We start from the raw sequence: 20,804 nt of genomic DNA, 5'->3' as shown, positions 1-20,804 counted from the left end.
AAAGTCCTCCACAAAGACAAATTTCTCCCAAAACTTGATCCAGGAGTTCTGTTGTGTAATGAACTGGGTTCAAAATTACAAAAGATGATCATTGGTAGTCATAAACTCAAAATTGGGTCGGATGTTCAACAATGGTTATAATAAAAAACAAATTATCACAACTTACACTTATTTCTTCAGGAATACGATATCCATCTTGTTCAAGGCCGACTTTGGAGCCTTTACAGCCAATACTTCTTTTAATATTAATTAGTCCATCTTCAACAGCAAAATTAAGCTGTTGTTCCACATCACTTGGACTTACACTATAAACTCTTTTCATATAATTTGCTAATCGATCAAGATTAGCAATTTGTTTCTGTTGTTTGATATAAGCAATTGCATCCCACAAATGTAGAACAGTCTGCGTGCAAGCTTGTCTTCTTTTCACAGCCATTGATTTAGGAGTCTCATTTAATTCAGAATCTATAAATAAATAAAAAATATGAAACAATTTCAATAAAATTGTTACATATACTTATACATATGTTTATTTTTGAAACTAAACAAAAAAAATTGCTATACTATTTACCTTATGTGGGGGAGGAAACTATCATTATGTAATGGCGAGAACATTTTTAGCAACTAAAAGTCATTATTACAAAATAAAATTTTGAAGTATTTTAAATTCAGTCTTGCTTTTTTTTTTTTTACAAATATGCACTTAACTTATAACAGAAAAAAAAATCAAGCTAAAAAAAACAAACAAAAAAAACGGAAGTCTAACAATTCTGAGCAAAAAATTCGTAGCTGGCATCAATATTTTAGTAAAATTTAACATAAAAGAGAAAATACATTAAGCTACTTTTAATTTCACAACATAGTTGCACCTAAAAATTAAACCTGGCTTATAGAAATTTATCATTTTTATAAAACCCAGTGAAAAAATTGGCAGGGCATTGTTACTTTATTTAGGGTGCAGAAATAAAGTGCTCCAGTAAAATAGATGTTGATATACTCGATGGGTTACAAAGTAGAAGTTTGAGAAACATATTTAGGATAATATGACTTAATAATTTGAAAAATAAAGGCTTAATGAATAGAACTAAGTGCCTACTATTAGGAAGGAGATACAGTAGAGTGCCCAGTGTTTTCACCATAGAAAGAAATATGGGTGAGAATTTCTCACCCTTTCTCAAAAACAGGGTGAGATTTCAAAAAGTTAAGTGAGATTTCTAAAAATTAAAAAAACACAGACTTGACATGTGGTTGCAGAGAAATGTGTTCTGGAAGGGGTTCCGTAGTTTGGAGGGGTAGTGTTCGGTTGGTCGAAAAGGTTCTGAACAATTCTGGTAAATAGGGAAGCTAGATAACGGGGCAGATGTTGAAAATAATGAAAGATCCAGGAAGAAAAGTGAAACGGATTTTATTCTAAATGGCATAATGCGAAGCTTTTTCCAAAAGGCAAGAAATTCACGAATTTTGAAATTGATTTATAGAATGCGCAAATTTCTAGCGGTAATAATTTTTTAAAGCGAGAAAAGAAAAAAATATGCAAGAGTCTCGCGTTCTCGCGCTGTAGTGAAAACACTGGTGCCGATTTACAGGATTGTCTAATTATCCGGATCATTGAAGTTTGTTTTCTTTTTTTACAAAATTGCCTTTTTATTTTCAGTTATCTTAAAGGGGTCCTAAATGGGCTCACTTGTCCTTTATTGTCCTTGGAAAAAAACTTCATGTTCGTTCTACATAGTTTCAATGTAGGTGATAATTAGTTTCAATGTAGGTAGTTAAGGTAGTTAAAATATTATCATCTTACATCTCAAAAGTTGTGCAATTCATTCAACAAGATCCACCTTCCAACAAAATCAGAAAAAATTTAAATAGAAGTTCAAAAGAAAAATAATTAGGCAAAATAAGAACATTTATTTTTTGTTTTCAGACACAACTAACTTATACATAAATTGTTTTAATTTTCTTTCGATTCGAAAACAAAAGTAATTAAGACAAGTAAATGAATTTTAACACTGATTTTATTTAGTTTAAGAGGAAAATAAATTGATATCTTTGAAAAAAAATTATTAGAAAATAACATGAGAAGTATAAAAAAATATATTATTCAAATTTTACATACCAGATGCTGTGAATTTATAATAAATATGAGAAAAGATTATGGCAATGTTCCAAGTCATTCTAGAAACCCCCTCCCCCCATTTTGAAAAAAATCCGACATCCTCCCTTATTTGTAAAAATAATGCTCTTTGTAGTATATTTTTTCATTCATAAAAAGAAATAACATCCTTTTCCAATAGTACAAATTAGAAGCTTCTGATTGCTAAGACTAATGCAAACTAATCTTATGGTAAGTTAATATTGTTATATTTATCTCAATAACAATTTAACTATACTTTAAATTTATATTCTTTTTAAGATTAGCTTGATATGCATAAATATGCAAATATAATAAGTGGTATACATAATCACTAACCTTCAAAGTTCAAGTTGAACAAGCTCCGTGTCCCTTTTTCATACATAGTACAATTATTTATACAAGGTATAATACATAAATTAGAATCAAATGTGTAGAACAAAACAACATAATGTCCTTTATTAATTTTTTTATAAATATAATAAATTTTATAAATATATATTTTTTCCTGTGTGAAACAATGAAAAAAAAAAATTAACTAATGAAGAAAAGTAGGAAAAGGAAAAACTCAGAGAGAATTTTAGTATTCAAATGATTGTTAGAATAAAAAGCAATTTTAAGAAAGAATTTGTGCAACATGCAATAAAACAAAAACTGTATAGTTAAGAGCAAAAAGAAAAAAAGACATGCAGCTCAGTTCTTAATTTACTTAGTAAGTTTTGTGCAATGCGTTGCTTTCAATAAATCAAAGCACAAAAAAGCTAATATCTATGCAGCTACTCACTGATAGATTGTTTTTTGACACGTGTTCCAGATAGAATCTGTATAGCTTCATTATAAAGCCTTTGAGTAGTGCCTCTTGGCCTCATGGAGTTAAATGCTAAAATAGGTTAAGTGTTAAAGAATTGACCCAAGACCACTGAAAATAAACAGAAACTAAAAATACAGGCTAAAACTTAATCATTAATAGACTAACAAAAGTCAATTTTTAAATAATAATAACACAAAAGAAATAATATCAAAAATATAAATATTTCTTTCAGGGAAAGAGAAATTTAAGTTTACTAAATTTTCAAGCATAAAATAGACCTGCAATACTTCTTATAACACTAAGACAAACAGAAATGAAAAGGCAAATATTTCACAGAGGCACATTTTTTTGATATTTCCTAGTATCTTTTTCTTTACCTTGAAATCATCTACAGATTATTAATCTCTATGGAAAAATTTCTTAATTTAAATAATCTTAAAATGTACACAAATTTAAAATACTTAAATAAAATTTCAAGCTAATCTGATTTATGAAGATATTTAGATAGTTTTATATGCTATTAATATATTTAATTTCTATCACTTATATCCAGACTGGCTACTCTGCAAACAAAACCAAATGATCTTAGATATACAGAATAAAAATATAAAATGTTATCAAATTTTCATAATTCAAATTAACATTTTAATTGCAATTAAAACATTTACATATATTTAAAAATATTAGTTAAATATTCTCAGTATTTAACTAAAACATTTTGATTAAAAATAATTCTTATTTATTTTTTTACAGGCTTTAGATAAATTGAAATTGGTTCCCAAAATGTTTTATTATCCTAATCTTACAGGATGGTTAAAAAAAATTTGAATTATTGACTGATTAAAAAATTAAAATTGAATTAATAAAATATTGTTGAAGACATGAAAAAAAAATTACAGTGCCACTGGTTAAGTCTAAAAAAAATTTAATCATCTGCAAAAAAAACTATACATGAACTAAGTGATGTCATGAATGAATAAACCAAAAAATTTTCCAAAAACATTTCAGAGTTGTGGATAAATTTTCTCAGGTTTTCCAATGGTAATTTCAAATTCCCTCAGAATTCCAGATATTCCTTGTTTCAAGAGTGAGAGACAACCCTGATAACAATCTAAATCAGTTTCCATAAAATGTAAAATTTGTAAAAAATTTGGATAACAGCCAAGAAACTGTTCAAAAATATTTTGTAAGCACCTAAAAAGGAGAAAAGGTAGCATTTTGCCTATTTTTTACTGACAAGGATCGATGAGGAGTATCATATGAACAATGCTTACACAAAATACTAAATTTATGCTATTTTAAAAATAAAAAAAATTCAAATACAAAAATATGGAACAAAAATACCTGGTAGAAAGACTTAAGTTCAAAAAGATCAAGAGTTTTGACCACAGAATAAAAACAAAAATGATTCCTAAAGTATATTTACTCAAATGTTATAAAATGAGTAAAAAGTAAATATTGTTTAAAACAAAACTACATCTTTATTTGAATTTAATCCTAGAGCTAAATTACTACAGCAAAATGAAAGATAATGTAAAAAACAAGGGATGTTGCAATTTTTTTTACATAATCATGGGAGGAAAAATATCCAAAATTTCTTTACAGAAAATTTTAACAGGTTCCAAACTTCTCCTGCTTTTGGGCATGAGATCTTTTTTATATTTATTCTATTTATTTATTCTTGTGATTAAAAAATTTAATTTAAATCAATTTACACACACCCAAACAAAAATCTGAGATGCGTCTAAAAGCAAGACCGAAGTTCTACTTAATTTGTTACTTTACTATCTATATTAATTATTGTGAAGAGTGAGGTTAAATATTAAACTAGTAGAGGTTATTTACTAAAAGAAAAATGATAATGTCTTACAACCAGCTGAGAAAGTTACTTCCCTTATTCTACATCTGACTAACGTTAATGACACTAAAATTAATGTTCTTAAACCATATTGTTCATTAATCAAAATTTCAGAAATGCAAGTCTTCTTGAAGATTAAAATTAGACATATTACAATATAGCATATTAATGCTTTCTGAAACAAAATATTAGACCTAATCTTCTAGAAGGACAAAGGGTTTCAACTTTATAATAATGAAATTAAATTTGTGTTTGTTTATTCTTTTTTTATTATTAATTATTTGAATACTTCTGAAAATCAACACAGATTTAAAAAATCAGACAAGGTTTATTTCTTATTTCAGTTGTTCCATGTTAAAAAATAAATTTTGCTATATTAAGTAAACAAAAAAAAACAAAAAGCTGCTAATTAGATTAATTAGTTCAAATAGTTAGAAACCACTGAAAATCTAAAATAAAAGCCATGTTCATAAAAAAAAAGAACTTTAAGAAATTGTTCAAACATGTTTTGGAATATTAAATATATAGTTTACAAAACAATTTTACTTAAGTAGAGTAAGGATTAACAATTCTGTAAACTATTGAAGTTGTCTTCTTAATATTACCAAAAAATATCTGCAACAAAAACTTGAAAATCTTTTGTCCTACCCTCTTTTTAAAAAAAATCTTTACAACAACTCAGGACAGTCTATATCAATATATGAGAGGCAATATCATAATACCTAACAAAACAAAGATAAGTAGTTTTTTCCTCATGATACAAAATGCTATTTTAAGTTTAAAAATGTAAGTTTGATAATGAATTTTCAAAGTTTAAAGTTAAAGAAAAGTTATTTTTTTATATCTGTGAAAATGAAAAGCATTTCCTAGCATGTAAAACTCATTTTGAAAATAAGTAACCTCTCAACTGCTATTTCATCTTTTCTCTCCAAGAATATTGGAAATGACCAAAATTATAGCATTCGGGGAGATTTCCATATCGTGGTGTGTGGCAGAACAATCGCCAAATCTTGGCAACTTCCGGGCACAACCCGCAAGAAACTGAAAAAAGCATCACAGAAAGGGACCAACTCGAAAGGTATAACTCGTAGCCACCCCTGGGCTAATGTCTACACATTTTTTTTTCTTCTTTTAAATATTCAAGTTTAAAACCTATTTGGCACTTTGGTGATTGCAGATCACGATACGGATATACAGTACCGCTCAAAAGTATCAGTACACCTAGAAACTTATAAAAAAATGGCAAAATTCAAAGTGTCATAACTTCTTTAAAAATGATCAAAAATGCTTCTGCTTTAGCTCATTTTGAAGCTTAAAATATCTACTTTTATGTACTCTAATTGTTTTTAATTAATATATTTTGCAACTATGTACAATTACACTCTAAACAATCATAGAAAATTGTATTAATTTTATGTGAAGTTTGACGCGATGTACGGGCACAAAGGGGTTAGATATTGTTAATTTTTATTATACCAGTGAAAAATTTGGACTTTTAGCTTTCATTTGAAAAAAAAATTCCAAAAAACCATGTTTTTTGACGAAGTTATTGTCAAATAAAATAAAAGGTTTTTTTTTCAGAATTTAATGATTTTTCAGCAATTATAATAATTTTATAAATTAATTTTATTATTATAATAGCAGTTATAATAATTTTATAATTTTATAAAATTTGAAAGCAAAATGTATGTACATTTTTGTTTTCAAATTTTTTCTGAGAAAAATACGAAAAAATAAATTTCAAAATATTAAATTGTAAACGTTGATTCTTATTTCATCATTATATTTTCCAAAAAAAAAAAATTTAAAATTGTTATAATAAATTATGAAATAATATTATCGAGAAATATTAAATTTTAATTTATTTTAATTAAAAAATTTTCATACCATATTATAATTACACTAAAATTCATTATAATTGCTGAAAAATCATTAAATTCTGAAAAAAAAACTTTTTTTTTATTTGACAATAACTTCGTCAAAAAACATGTTTTTTTGGAATTTCTTTTTTCAAATCAAAGCTAAAAGTCCAAATTTTTCAATGGTATAATAAAAATTAACAATATCTAACCCCTTTCTGCCCGTACATCGCGTCAAACTTCACAAGAAATTAATACAATTTTCTATGATTGTTTAGAGTGTAATTGTACATAGTTGAAAAATATGTTGATTAAAAACAATTAAAGTACATAAAAGTAGAGATTTTAAGCTTCAAAATGAGCTAAAGCAGAAGCATTTTTGTTCATTTTTAAAGAAGTTATGACACTTTGAATTTTGCCATTTTTTTATAAGTTTCTAGGTGTACTGATACTTTTGAGCGGTACTGTATCCCCAAACATTCATTGAGGGATAAATCAATCAAATTACAAATGTAAAAAAATTATGAAGGTTGCATATTATTAAATGCATTACAACAAGCTTTCATAATTCATGTTAGATTCCACAGATTAAATTTAAAAAACACTTTTGCACACTGCAACTAATTATATCTAGAAATACTTCACAACATAATAAATCAATAAAGCTATTCTCTTATTTCGTTTAAAGACAATAATAAAGGGAATTTAAAATGCTAAAAATCAGTTGTTTATCAAAGAATTGAACTACTATGTTGCTAAACAACTGAAAGAAAAAAAAAAGTATAAATCCAGTGTTAATTACAACAAAACTATTTCAATTCCATGTGTATCAAAAAGTGTTCGTAATTTTTGCATTAATTGGTACAAGCATATTCCCATTTCATTCCTAAGAAAGGAAAGAGCATTTTACCGAAACAAATACAATATTAATAGTTAGAACATTTTTAATATGTTTTATCGCTTATCATGCAATTTTATGCATCTATGCACAAATGACTCCCTATTAAGTGCATTGCATATTTACCTATAACTTACGTTTCAAATAAACTATGCAGTCAAAAAAGACAGATCAATGTAACCTAAATCTTGCTTCTAATTTACATGTTATTATAGTTTAACTGCGTCATTTTAAATAAGAATTTATTAATGGTGAAGTCATTAAACCAGCTGTATAGATAATACAATCTTCGCTTTTATTTAAATATTCTTTTGGTTGCAGAAAACCCATTCAGCCTTCACCATGATGACAAATATGAGGAGAGTTGAAGTGTTTATTAAACAATAAGTAATGGCGGGAAATATGCCTCAACTTCCACTTTTCCTAACTGGCTGGTTAAATAACGAAGGAAATGACATATTCTTCTGTTTAAATTTATGGAAATCTGTTAAAATAAACGAATGTATGAAAAAATGTCAAAGTTCATCTTCACTTTAAAGAAATAATTACTAATGGGATTTTTTTCTGACTTGATTCGAAAAATAATCGTAATCGTCAATTTGACTTTGACGTTTGTTTGTAAACATTTATCGCGTCGTCACGAATCACGATTATTGTCATAGCTGTTCCACTTTTCGTGTCAGAGTAATTAGATTCAATCAAAGTGTTCAGTTGAGTTCTAAACCGTTTAAGTTCAAAATCATAATGAGTATGCATTTAAATATTTTTATTTTATTTTGTATGTTGAGTATTTCCTACTCCATGATGACAGGAGGATGGACGCCAGTTTCTGATGATAATCCGGATGCACATGAACACGCCAAGTTCGCAGCTCGAAAAATCTCAGCTTCGACAAATAACCTTTATCATATGAAAGTTACTAACGTTTCTAATATTCGACGACAGGTAAGATATATATTCTTCTTTGGCGAGGCTTATTTATATTTACCAGTTCACGCAATATACAAATGAAACATAAGTGATTTCATGGATACGTTAGGCTGGTTTTTATCCTAACAGATCTGAAACTGAAGTAATAAAATGATAAAATTGTATTTCCTTTCAGTTACAAATTGTGTGTTTCAATCAATAATTTAGAATCGTATCCTAAACAACATCCTTAAAATTAGCAAAAAAAGAAAGTTATTAAAATTTTTTTGTTTGTTACTTCAGCATGAATCATCAATTTGAGTGCGTTTTACATTGAATATGAATCATCTAATTGAATATGCATTATATAAGCATAAATATTTTTTTGGTTTGTTGTCATGACAGGTGATGATGAAATAGAAGAGGAGAAATATCATGCATTAATTAATTTGCTACAGGTGTTTAGATTCTTTTAAAAGAAAACTTTTCGCTGTAAATAAATGTTTTAAAAAAAAGTTTTTTTTTAAATAAGATCGCGGTATATATTTTTTTGAAGCTTATAAAAGAATGCTTGTAGTCATTTATGAATTCTTCAAAATAAAAAGTTTCTATATTTTAAATAATTTGTGTTTCTTCAAATCTATGAATATTACCTCAGTAAAAATTAATTGTTAAAGAGAGAACAGCTAAATAAAAATGAATTCTTGCATACAAGAAATGATGAGGCTTTTATATAGGCATTTGTTTGGTTTTTTTTATCAAGATTAATTTTAGGTTTAATGTTATATCTTAAATTACATACAAACATAACATTAATTCCTTCTAATAACATAAAAATTTTCTTTTTTTCCCATGCATCTGAAATAACACAAAAGTAACTGTAAAAATAAGTTATAATTTAGACTTTCAGGAGTCATTTTTAGGAGAAATTTGAGTCTGTTTTCTTCAAAATTTTTCATCTTGAAAAATAACTTTTCACAAAATAGTTTATCATTAAAATGGACCTTATGCAAAATTTTTACCTAAACAATTTGTTTAAAAAACCTATACTAATATTTCCCAAACTTATGACTTATGTGTACCCATTCTAAATTTTTCGTGACGTTGAGTACCACTAATAAAAAATGAATGAATTTTTTACTAGAAAAAATCGCACAAAAGGTTAAAATCACAGTTGACTGTTGACACCACTAATTATTAACTGTTAACTTTGCAAAAAATAGCCAATAGAAATATGCATGATCGTAAATTTCCATGACTAGCTTTGTTTTTAAATAAAATATTTTGAAATTTTCATTTGTTGCAAAGATATTTCACATAAGAATGCGTACCCCTGCTAAACTGTTCCCGTACCCCTGGGGGTACGCGTACCACACTTTGGGAAACACTGCATTAATGAAATGTTTTTGTGTTTCTGTTCCCAAAACAAAAAAAAAATCTTATTTTTACTTATTCACAAAATTATAAATTGATTTTTAACAAATATGGACCTATCACAAAATGCTAGAACAATTCACTGGGTTTTTTTAATTCGTTTTTAAAAAAATCAGATCTGTATTTTAACAAATTCACAAAATTATGAGTTTGTTTTCAAGTCTTAAAGAAAACTGATCTTTCATAAAATGTCTGGAAGAACTATTCCACGAGAATTTCTAAAAGTAGGTAGGATCAAGTGGATATAAAATCAAGCTTTTTATAAAGAAGCTTGTTAAACCGAACCATTAAATTTAATTTAGTTAAAATTTTGATGCATTTTATATGCACTGGATTCATATAGATTAAGTATGAAGCATACCTTAACTTCATTGGTGGCACCAAACTTTGCCCGACAAAGGGTCAAGCCTCCTTCAAGAGGAGGGGGGATCAAACAAATTAATTCAAAATGCTTAAAACATATTTTTAATTTCATTTGAGAAAAAGAGTGAGTCCATCAGCTTAAAATATAAAATTTAAACAAATACAGCTTGAACTTTTAATAATTTTTCAATTAGCAAATAATTTTAAATTTGTGTCCAAAAAACAAATATTAATCAATTTACATTTGAAAAAATTTGCTATATATGCCTGCTGTCTGTCTTCCTGTGTCTTCTTCTCTCTGCATAGCTAAAAGCAGACTTTCCAATTTTCGCTATGCAGAACCCCATTACATAGTGGCATGCGCCAGCACCGAATATCAGAGGTGATTGTATTCCGGTTGTACCCCTGAATTCCGTGTTTTTCATTTTATTCCTTCATGTTTGGAAACTAAAAGCAAGGCATGTGATTTTTTCGCAGAATTCAGCACATCTCAAGACCATTGGTTTGCGGATTTCCTAGAATCAGAACTTATAATCCGAGGAAATTTTCACTGCAATTTAATATTTAATGTAGGAATTAAGTTCTACGATCTAGAATTAAAATTTTTAAATCTTCACTGAACGCATTATCGAGATTTTTTCAAACACGTGTCTCTTCTGCTATTAAACATTTTTGGTTTGTCAGCTTTTCATAGTTTTTAATGTTTGAAACTATGCCGGAATCCTCTAATATCGAGATTCATATTCACACATTTTTAATATCTATCATTGATTTTCGTATTTACCTAATTTAAAAGTTATTAATTGTGAATCGTATTAGTGCGATTTAAAAATCGAACATCGTGATTCATATTCAAGCGAGTTTAAAATCCTATGTCGCTATTCCTAGTCACTGGATCTAAAAAATCGTGTGCATCGCGATTCAGAAATCCAATAATGCAATTTGTGTTTTCACATTCTTAAAATCCAATATCGATTATGCGATATTTCATATTCATGCGATTTTTAAATCCAATAACCGCGATTCTTGTAAGAATGTGTCCTTAAATTAGTTACTATAAAAGTGTGATATTCTTTATTAATAAGTAATTTAATTATAAAAAAATTATTGTGTCACAATCATCCCTGAACCATTCAAACAGCGAAATATTTAACAAAGTTTAACACACATCAATGCAAAACACTCTCTTATCTATGATTTAATTTACTTTTGCTTTTATAGTTATGAATTTTAAGTCACAAAAAAATTAGGGGGTGCAAGACCGAATTTCAATACAATACTTTTTCCAAGTTCGATTTCTAAATAAAAGTTTCTATAGTTCTAAAATTAGCATATATTTTGCTAACAAACATATGTAAATATTGTTTTAGAAATAAAAATGCTCTTAAATAAATGTATCATGATTATATTTAAAAGAATAAATGCAAAAAAATATTTTTTTCGTACTTTTTAATTAAGGAGTTAATGTTCATGGTTATCAAAATTAGGTTTCACTTCGGATGCAAAATATTTTGCTGAACTTTACACAATTTCATCATAAAGCAAGAAAACTGTAATAGTTTTTGTTTTATTTGAATTATTAAGAGAGTGTAAAAATTAATATCTATAGTGGTAGTTTAAAGTGTTTTTTACTATTTATTGCAGTTTTGTATTTTAATTCAATTTAGTCATAAGGAAATTGTTTTGTTTTTTTATGAAAAAACTGCCATATGAAGGCAGAAACTTGCGTGACAACTCATTTATATCTTTAATGTTTACTAAGTTGTACCATTATTCTATTTTTAATTCAATGTTATTAATTTTCTGCTATATTGTTATTTCCTCCTTATCATTCTTCTCTTTCAAAATTTAAAAGAAACTTTGTTTTCAGTGTTAAAATTACTATGTAGGGTCATGTAGGTTGAACTGGGTAAGTAAATTATTTTTTAGCTCTTTCATTATGAAATATAGAGCATTAGATACTTACTAAAGCTGACACAGAAGTAAAAGTTAAATATCCCTATCATGCAACACTTAACAAAGCCTAACCTTATAGCTTTACCCCATCTCAGAAAGTAATTCATAATAAATAGAATTTTGAAATATATCCTTAAATTCCTATGTAGATCTGTTTTTTAATCTACTAGTTTGAACTAAAATTGATAGTTTTTGTCAGATTTTAATAATATTAAAAGAAAGTTCGATAGCTTAAATAAACTAACATACTGTACAGTGTACAGTTGGTCATAACAGGAAGTTAGTCAATATTAAATTTTTTATCAGTTTCTAAAACTGAAATTAAAATGCTTGCTGCAATCCCAGTTAATGTCTTTAAAAATATTAAATAAATATTATCTTGATTTGAAAGGAGAAAATAGATGTTTTTTTTTTAACACATACTCACCCCTCCCCCATCTGACCCTATATTTTACTGAATGGACAGTAAAAATTTAAATTTTCTTGCAAATGAAAGACTGAAAGAAGCCCTTAAGGCTTTAATTTGCACGGAATTAACTTCACAAGGCATGATTGAAGGTAGTCTGCAATTACGACAAAAAGAAAAAGAGCATGAAACAAGAACAAAAGATAAACCAAATTGTTAATAAAAGAAAGCAAACTCTTATGCTACAATCATTTATGTCCAAAAATTTAAATTTCCATTCGATTTAATAAAGTACTTGTTATTTTTTATCTCTGAGGGGCAGTTTTGTTATTTTTAATTGCTTTTTCCTTCTATTAACATTAATATTTTATTGTAATTCGACTTTTATTTAGGTACCTATTTTCTAATATGTATGCCTTTTATATTTGTACAAAAAAAATTTTTTAATTTGAGCATAGTTAGGAGGATTGGGTGATAAATCGATGTATCGCGGAATATCGATATAACGCATATATCGGTAGGCCGATATAGTGACTTTGGTTTTAGGCGATGTATCAGATATCTGATTTAAGCCGCCGGTATAAGACTACAATCGCAATTTAACGATTTAATATGCAAGGATCCTTGACTACGCTAACCCTATATTACCGCACTGACGAAGACGATTTTGATTTCGTCTAACTGCAGAGATGTAGATAGCGTTTAGCTATAAAGACGATGTTAGTTTAGTGATGTTGAACAAAGAGCGAATTGAATCATAACTCCTGGTTTCGTGTAATATTTTGTAATATAGAACGCAATGCGTAGTCTTTGGAATTTTGCGTTTTTTGAAGATTGTGCATTTTATTTCGTCGGGAGTAATTGTCGGGTTTCTTGTAGATTATTTTCCAGAGTGCGTAGCGTTTTTAACAGGTGCTTATTTTCGTTATTTAAAAGCCCTTAAAAGTGCTTTTTTTTTCCATGGCTGTTTTTAAAAAGTGCTTAATTTTCCCTTTTCCGAAATGTGATATTTTTCTTTACCATGTTGATTTTCGCCACAAATTATGCAAAAAGACATTGTCCTATTCAACGTTTTCGAAATTAATTCAACCCCAATCTGTTTTGGCGTACCGCCGGTCTGTAGTGTATGAAAGCACCATTTGTTTTACATGTTTGATGAAATACTTGCGGGTCCGCACTTGCGTTTACTGAGGTGGATTCAGTGGTAAGAATTTTTGACTCTCATGTGCAACCCTGCTGCATTTTGCAAGAGATTCTCAATTTCAAACTTCATTTTCCGCCCTCTGTAATAGAATCAAAAAATCTCTCGAATTTTTGTTGATTACGGGGACCAACTAAACATTGTCAATTTTTCCTCTCTATTAGTGATAGAAAAATTCATTTCTCTTGTTTATTTCATCGTTTGTGACGCATCATCGTCTTCGTCACTGTAAATAAAACCATCAATTGTCAAAAACTTGCCAACCCTGTCTAATTATGATATTTTTCAAAGTGCTTAAAAATATTTTTTGAGTGCTTTGAAAAGTGCTTAAAAGGTGCTTATTTTTGGTTGAAAAATTTGGCTACTCACCCTGTTTTCAGTCAGAATTTTGCTACTTAGCAATCGTTTCGTTCTACATTATTTCATATAATTTTTTTTTTTCTGTCTGGATTTAACGATTCTTGTCAATTATTTTTAGCAGACCTACTGTTACTTTGTGATTGCTGCACAATCGCTGTTATCTTAAATTTTCGTTCTGAACTCAATTGATCAATGAAAAGAAAATATAAATAAAAAAAAGAATCGTCATTGATTTTTTACAATTATTGTTTTTCATTTTAAGCGATACAATTTAATAGAGATATTTTGTATTTATCTTAGTTATAAAATGTTAGTTTTTTTAAAATTTATTTAATGTAGGTAAGCAGTGGCCCCCATCCCCCCAAGCATTTGGGCAAATTCTAAACCCCCCCCCCCAAAACTAATAGTTTTATTTAGTGTAAAAATTCTCCCCAAGCTTTAAGTGGGCGCATCGTGCGCCCACCTTCCCCCCTGATGGGGGCCCCTGTAGGTAAGTATAATAGTTTGATTATTTTTAAACCAATAAATGACCAGTCCTTTTTAAGTATTACAAAAATTAAAACAAAGGTAGCTTTATTTAATTTGCTTTCATTTTTGAGAAACTGAAAACAAAGTTTTAAAAAAATTTGGCTATTAGTTAAAGCAAATAATTTTTTTTAACTAAATAAAGAGTTGAGTAATGTTTTGACGCTTTTTAATTATTTAACATTAGTACTTCAAGGTTTTTTTTTTTTTTTTGATTTTTATTAAAATTCTTTCAATACTTGTTTGTTTTATAACTTGTTGTTAGATAGTCAGTATCATTTTTAAACAAATAAATCTTTAGTTGATTTTATTTTCAAAAAAGAGAATAATAATAAATAAGTAAAATTGTTTTTACATTTGTTTTGACCATTAGTTAATATTACATTTTATTATTTTAAATAATTAAAGAAAAGAGGGTCTAATGATGTTTCAAAAGCATGGTTTTTTTTCAACAAATAATTTTAAAAAATGTTTTTTTTTTTTCTAAAGTGAACATTTCTTTGTTTGTTTGTTTCTTTTTCTACTTTCGTTTGTTTTTTTTTTTTTTTTTTTCCTTTTAATTTTTAATGCATGTATGTAAAATATTTTGTTACAGTATTATTATTTTTAAACCAATAAATCTTAAATCATTTTTAATTTAAGAAAAATGAAATAAAGCTTGGGTTTGCTTTTACTTTAACTTCTTTATTCTTTTAATTGAAAAAATTAAGCAATGATATTGATGTCATAGTGGAATATGTTTAGAATTAATATTTTCATTTGTAATAGATGTATTCATTTTTATTGATTTAAAGATTTCCCATAGGTAATTTTTGAACATATGCTACATCGTGATAGCTAACGAACGATGTATCACTCTTTAAAATTTCTGACATCACCCAGTCCTAATCATGGTATTTGACAATTAAGCTATAATTATAGTAATTTGGCTATTATTTTTGTTCCTGTTCAGGCAACTATTTTCATAGTTTTAGGCTACTATTTTCCTGCTTGAGGCTACTAAAAGCAACTATTTTTGTTCATTTTTTACTGTGGCAACCCTGCCAGGTTTGCCGCAGGCAACTGAATTGCGACTATTGGCAACTATTTTCGACCTGAGGCGACTATGGCAACTTTTTTTGCCTGAGAAGGCTAAAGGAGCAACTATTTTCAGGAAAAGGAGACTATTGGGAGACTTTTCTGTAGTCCTTGCAATATTTTTTCTTAGCATAAATTAGGTTGACAACCATCGGCCCACTGAAGCTTTTGAACACAATTTTTTTCTTAAAAATAGAAAAATGTTGAATTGCAAATTTGAATCATCAATTTTTAATGCGCTCAATTTGCACAGTAGTAAGTTTTTTTTTTTAAATGAAAAAATATTTCTTGAATGATTTCTAGTATATTAAAGTATCTAATTTTCTGCAAATATACTAATTTTTTTGATAAAAAATTTTTGTTCTAGAACACTAATGTTTATATAAAAATGATCATATTTCCCACCAACTTGACTATATGGATTATGGTATATGACAATTAAGACATTTAATAAAATTTTAGTTATATTTTCGTTCCTATTTAGGCAACTATTTTCATAGTTTCCGGCAACTGTTTTCGTGCTTTAGACTACTAAAAGCAACTATATTGTTCATTTTTTTCTGTGGCAACCCCACTTCGGAATAAAATTGTGTGGTTGAAGATCTTCTGAAGTTGATGACGCATATATCAACTACAGCAGGGGCGGATCCAGAACTTTTTCCTGGTGGGGGTCATAGACTCAGATCCCCCTCCCCCACAATTAACCCTTTTGAAGGCCGTGGTAAGTATACTTACCACCACGTTTTACCACTTTTAATTTAGGTTTCCATTTTTCAATAACTTCAGCTTTCTTGAAGTGAGTTTGAATAAAATTGGTAACCATTTGTCACTTTTAAAAAACGTATAAAAGTTATAAAATACATAATTCCTTTTGAAGTTTGTAGCATTTAAGGAATTTATTTTATAAATAAACAAAATAAAAGTCAATAAGTTCCTAATAGGTCATGTTAAATATATTTACCACCAAAAAAATGGCATTTTTATAAACTAAATTAGTTTTTTTTTATATATCAATTACTGTTCTTAAAACAATTTCAATTCCAAAGATACTTTAATTTACCTTTACTAGAAATAAAGGGCCCATTAAAGGGTTAATTTTTTTTAAGAAAAAATTTTTTTTTAATATTGTTTTTGAAAAAAAGACTGGGGTTTTTAATGCTAGTCTTCTCATTCATATTTTTCATAATGAACAATAGAACAATGCATAAATAACTCAAGTATTAATAATTCAAGCATGGTGCCGGATTTTAGTTACGAGTTTCGAAAGTTTCCCGTCTTCACCTTTATACAATCTTTGGTTAAGCCAGTTGAAGAGCGCTTCAACATTATTAATGTTTACAATGAAACTATGACGAATTTCGTTTTAATCTTTTGGATTATGATTCTTGAAACAGTGAAGAACATAATTAGATGAAGAAACAAATCTTAAATAATTTTTTAAATATTATTTTTTTTTGTGTGTGTGTGAACTATTAAAAAAATTATTATTTTTATTTTATTTTTCAAATTTTTTTTTTTTTTTTTTGGGGGGGGGGTCATTACGCATCCCATTTCTTTTCAATTCCTTCAGTATCATATTCAATACTATATAATACTGATAAAAAGATAAATATGAGCAAATATGCTAATGATAATTACACTTAATACTAATATTTTTACGATTATTTTTCGCAAATCTATGTTTGGAAATGTAAATTGCATATTTTTATTATTTTTTTTTTTTTTACATTTTAGGTTGTATCAGGATTAAACTACAAAATGACTATTACCTTGGCACCTACAGAATGCAAAAAGAACCAAAATGTTTCTAGGGATGAAATTGAAAACTGCCCACTTCTTCTCTGCAAGGTAAGTGTTAGATGATAATTTAATTTTATTGTATGATGCATCGCCTTAAATTCAATAACTTACAAACTGAATTAAGTGCAATGACACAAATCTTATTATCCCTAACTATAAATTAAGAAGTTATACATCTATCCTCAAAAACTATGAAATGTGTGACAAAATATTCAATTACTAAGCTAAACCTATATCTACATGTATAAGTTTAACCAGAATGTGTCATGTATAGGTAAGCATTCTTGATTTAATTCATATGAAAGAATACAGGCACAAAGACTGTCATTTTAATACTTTAAAGAAATATTACCATCATTAGCACAAACCAGTAGGCATTGATTTAATTCATATGAAATTATGTTGATTTGATCTACACAAAGACTGGCATTTCAATACTTTAAGCAAATCTTACCATCATTAGTGCCAATCAGTAAGCATTATCGATTTAATTCATATAAAATGATGTTGATTTGATCTGCACAAAGATTGTCATTTTAATACTTTAAGCAAATATTACCATCATTAGCGCGAACCAGTAAGTATTGATTTAATTCATATGAAATTATGTGAATTTGATATGCACTAAGTCTAGCATTTTAATACTTTAAGCATATATTACCATCATTAAGGCATACCAGAAAACATCAATTTATTCCTATGAAACATCGATTTAATCCATATGAAATAATGTAGATTTGATATAAAGAATAGCATGATAAGTGCAAACCAGAAAAGTGACTAGTACTTATATTACTGAAGCAGCCATCACTCTTTAGAACTTGTTTTGCTATTACATAATTTCTCTACATTTATCAGTTTTATTAAATGAGAAGTCCTGGTAAGCTTCTGTTGAAGAGTAAAAGTGAGAAACCTTGTTTATTTTGATTTCAAGGAACTGTGAAACTAGTTCAAAGCTAATTAAGCTATGCCACGAAATTCAAAAATTATGCATAAACCATTATGTTTTGTATCTCTACTTTTGACAGTGAATGATCAAAAAAGTAGAAATTTCAACACCATTTTTTAAAAGCATCTTCAAAACACTCAGATGAACAAATTTTATATTGCTTTTATACAAATACTTGATCTTGCCTGATTCAGTTGTGGTGATTTCAAGTATGAAATTAGTTTTGCTCTTAAAGCTACACATTTTTTTTTTAATGACTGACATTTTTAGTGTATTTTGTTGAAATACGTAAGTTTAGAAACTTTATTTAGCAGATAGTCACGTAAATATTGCAATAAACTTCTAGGGGAGTTAGGGTACATGATCAGTATTTAATTGAAGTTTTAAAAGCATGTTCAAAACACTCAGATGAACAAATTTTATATTGCTTTTATACAAATACTACTTGATCTTGCCTGATTCAGTTGTGGGGATTTCAAGTATGAAATCAGTTTTGCTCTTAAAGCTACACATTTTTTTTTTTAATGACTGACATTTTTAGTGTATTTTGTTGAAATACGCAAGTTTAGAAACTTTATTTAGCAGATAGTCACGTAAATATTGCAATAAACTTCTAGGGGAGTTAGGGCACATGATCAGTATTAAAATTGCATAGGAACCTATGACGAGAAATATCATTGTACATGGCTGGGGGCACTTACCTATTATATCCTGTTTAGAAGCAGATGAAAAAACAGTAGAAAATAGGAAAGCGCGCCAAGTTGCTTATGGCAACATTTCTTTTAACGATAACATAAATAAATAAATGGCAGGGTGATTTACGCAGTGCCTGAACTCGGGAAACAAAACTATTTCAGATATATATATTTATTCGACAAATGTGAATTAAATTACAAATGATTATGGTCGTCGGGCTACCGAAGCGGGGGTGCCATCGCCTCTGCAGAGGATCAAAATTGTGATTTCATGTCTTCGGATCATCCTTAAGGATGCTTCCCAGACCGTCGCCAATAACCCATTGTGCAGCTCTAGTGCGACGTAAATGAACTACAAGAACAACAACAACAACTACAAATGATTAGATGAAAAAGTTAACATATTAATAGCTACACATAGCATGTTAGCAGCTTAATAATGCTTTAGGCATTCTAATTTTGTTTCATCAAGTTTACTAAAATGTTCCTTGTTGTTTTTTTCCACTAATATCATCAGTTATTCTTCTTTTTTAAATAATTTGTGACGTGAAATTTTAATTTGCAGGCACCATTGTCATGCAATGTGAATCTATGGGTTCAAGCTTGGTTGAAAGAAGATGGCACTAAGTTAACCAAGTCAACATGTACACCATTGCCAGTTGATAGCAACTGCTGAACATGTTGAAAGCTCAGATAGCTTATGTTAATGCGCATTATTTCTATTGCTTATTCATGTTGTTCTTAAATTCATTTTTATATTTTGCATGCTTTTCAGATTTTAAAATATATGTATATTAGCTTTTATTTGTCTTTATATTAATTAATAAGTAACAATTCTTCTTTTTGAAAGCTACACTCTTAAACTATTTTAATTGTCTTGAAACAATTTTACAAATAATTTTTTTTTAATTTGTGCCCAACTTTGTTTATTTTGTTTAATGTACAGTTTTTTTAAAAAATATTTGATGGTGATGATAAAAATAATGAATATGACATTGTTGTTATGAAGTATAAAAAACTAAAATTTTATTTTTTGGAAAAAGTTATCTTCTGAAAAGACCTATTTTTCAGTATTTTTAATAAGTATTTTTTATTTAATAAAATTTAAAAATGTCTCTTAACTCTGAATCATCGTGTTAATTAATAGCAATCTTATTTATTAATGTTGATATAATTTTAGATTTATAGATAATGTATTTTGTTTTAACCTTGATAGATCTGTTTTATTTTTTTCTTTGCTGTGATAATGGAAGCTCTGTTACCATTTACTTATTTTTATTCTATCTAATAAAACTCTTCTCCTAAATTTTGTTTGTAAAATTTTTTTACATAATAAATGAATAAATATTTTACATAAAAACATAATAAATAAAGTTATAATAAACTAACGGACCACCCTGAATAATTTTTGATATAATGTTCGAGTTCTTCACAATCTAGGACTCAATCTTAATGGCTCGAGGGGTGACATGAAATAGGCTAATAATTTTTGCCAATGATATCTTAAGTTTCAAAATCAAACACAAAAACGTACTTTCTTTGAAAAAACATACCTTTTTTCCGACGGATTTGGGA

General features: G+C 27.8%; 2 protein-coding genes across 8 annotated transcripts in view; one reads left to right on the top strand and one right to left on the bottom strand.

The window, feature by feature from the left end:
* LOC107443615 (zinc finger MYND domain-containing protein 11) overlaps positions 1-8,175 on the bottom strand; it is a 30,783-nt gene extending 22,608 nt beyond the window's left edge. For 2 of the 7 annotated variants that reach the window (XR_015429677.1, XM_087153135.1), the window contains exons 1-3: positions 7,692-8,175; positions 2,913-3,008; positions 167-465 (exon numbers count right to left, since the gene is read on the bottom strand). Coding sequence is in view for 3 of the 7 variants with exons in the window: in XM_087153135.1 (XP_087009261.1) it covers positions 167-465; positions 2,913-2,997 (384 nt within the window). In the remaining 4 variants the exon portion in view is untranslated. Of the gene's footprint in view, positions 1-166; positions 466-2,467; positions 2,581-2,912; positions 3,048-7,691 lie in introns of those variants that run through there. The other 5 variants (XR_015429676.1, XM_087153134.1, XR_015429680.1 and 2 more) reach the window with 3 other exon arrangements.
* A 64-nt stretch (positions 8,176-8,239) lies between these two features.
* LOC107443616 (cystatin-1) lies at positions 8,240-20,535 on the top strand. Its single transcript, XM_016057545.3, has 3 exons — positions 8,240-8,499; positions 17,520-17,633; positions 19,795-20,535. Exons 1-3 carry the CDS (start codon positions 8,299-8,301, stop codon positions 19,903-19,905), a joined length of 426 nt encoding a protein of 141 aa, XP_015913031.1. The 5' UTR covers positions 8,240-8,298; the 3' UTR covers positions 19,906-20,535.
* Positions 20,536-20,804: the final 269 nt, after the last annotated feature.

Source organism: Parasteatoda tepidariorum, chromosome 10 (genome assembly GCF_982258835.1).
Source record: "Parasteatoda tepidariorum strain Cologne lab strain chromosome 10, Ptep-v5.0, whole genome shotgun sequence".
In the NCBI taxonomy this organism is placed as follows: domain Eukaryota; kingdom Metazoa; phylum Arthropoda; class Arachnida; order Araneae; family Theridiidae; genus Parasteatoda; species Parasteatoda tepidariorum.
This window is presented reverse-complemented; position numbering and strand designations above follow the sequence as displayed.

Bases quoted from the DNA above. Each gene is read 5' to 3' on its own strand.
- LOC107443616 (XM_016057545.3), top strand. From the start codon at position 8,299: ATGAGTATGCATTTAAATATTTTTATTTTATTTTGTATGTTGAGTATT. The intron at 8,500-17,519 runs GTAAGATATATA...TTTACATTTTAG, and splicing joins TTTCTAATATTCGACGACAG to GTTGTATCAGGATTAAACTA. The intron at 17,634-19,794 runs GTAAGTGTTAGA...TTTAATTTGCAG, and splicing joins GCCCACTTCTTCTCTGCAAG to GCACCATTGTCATGCAATGT.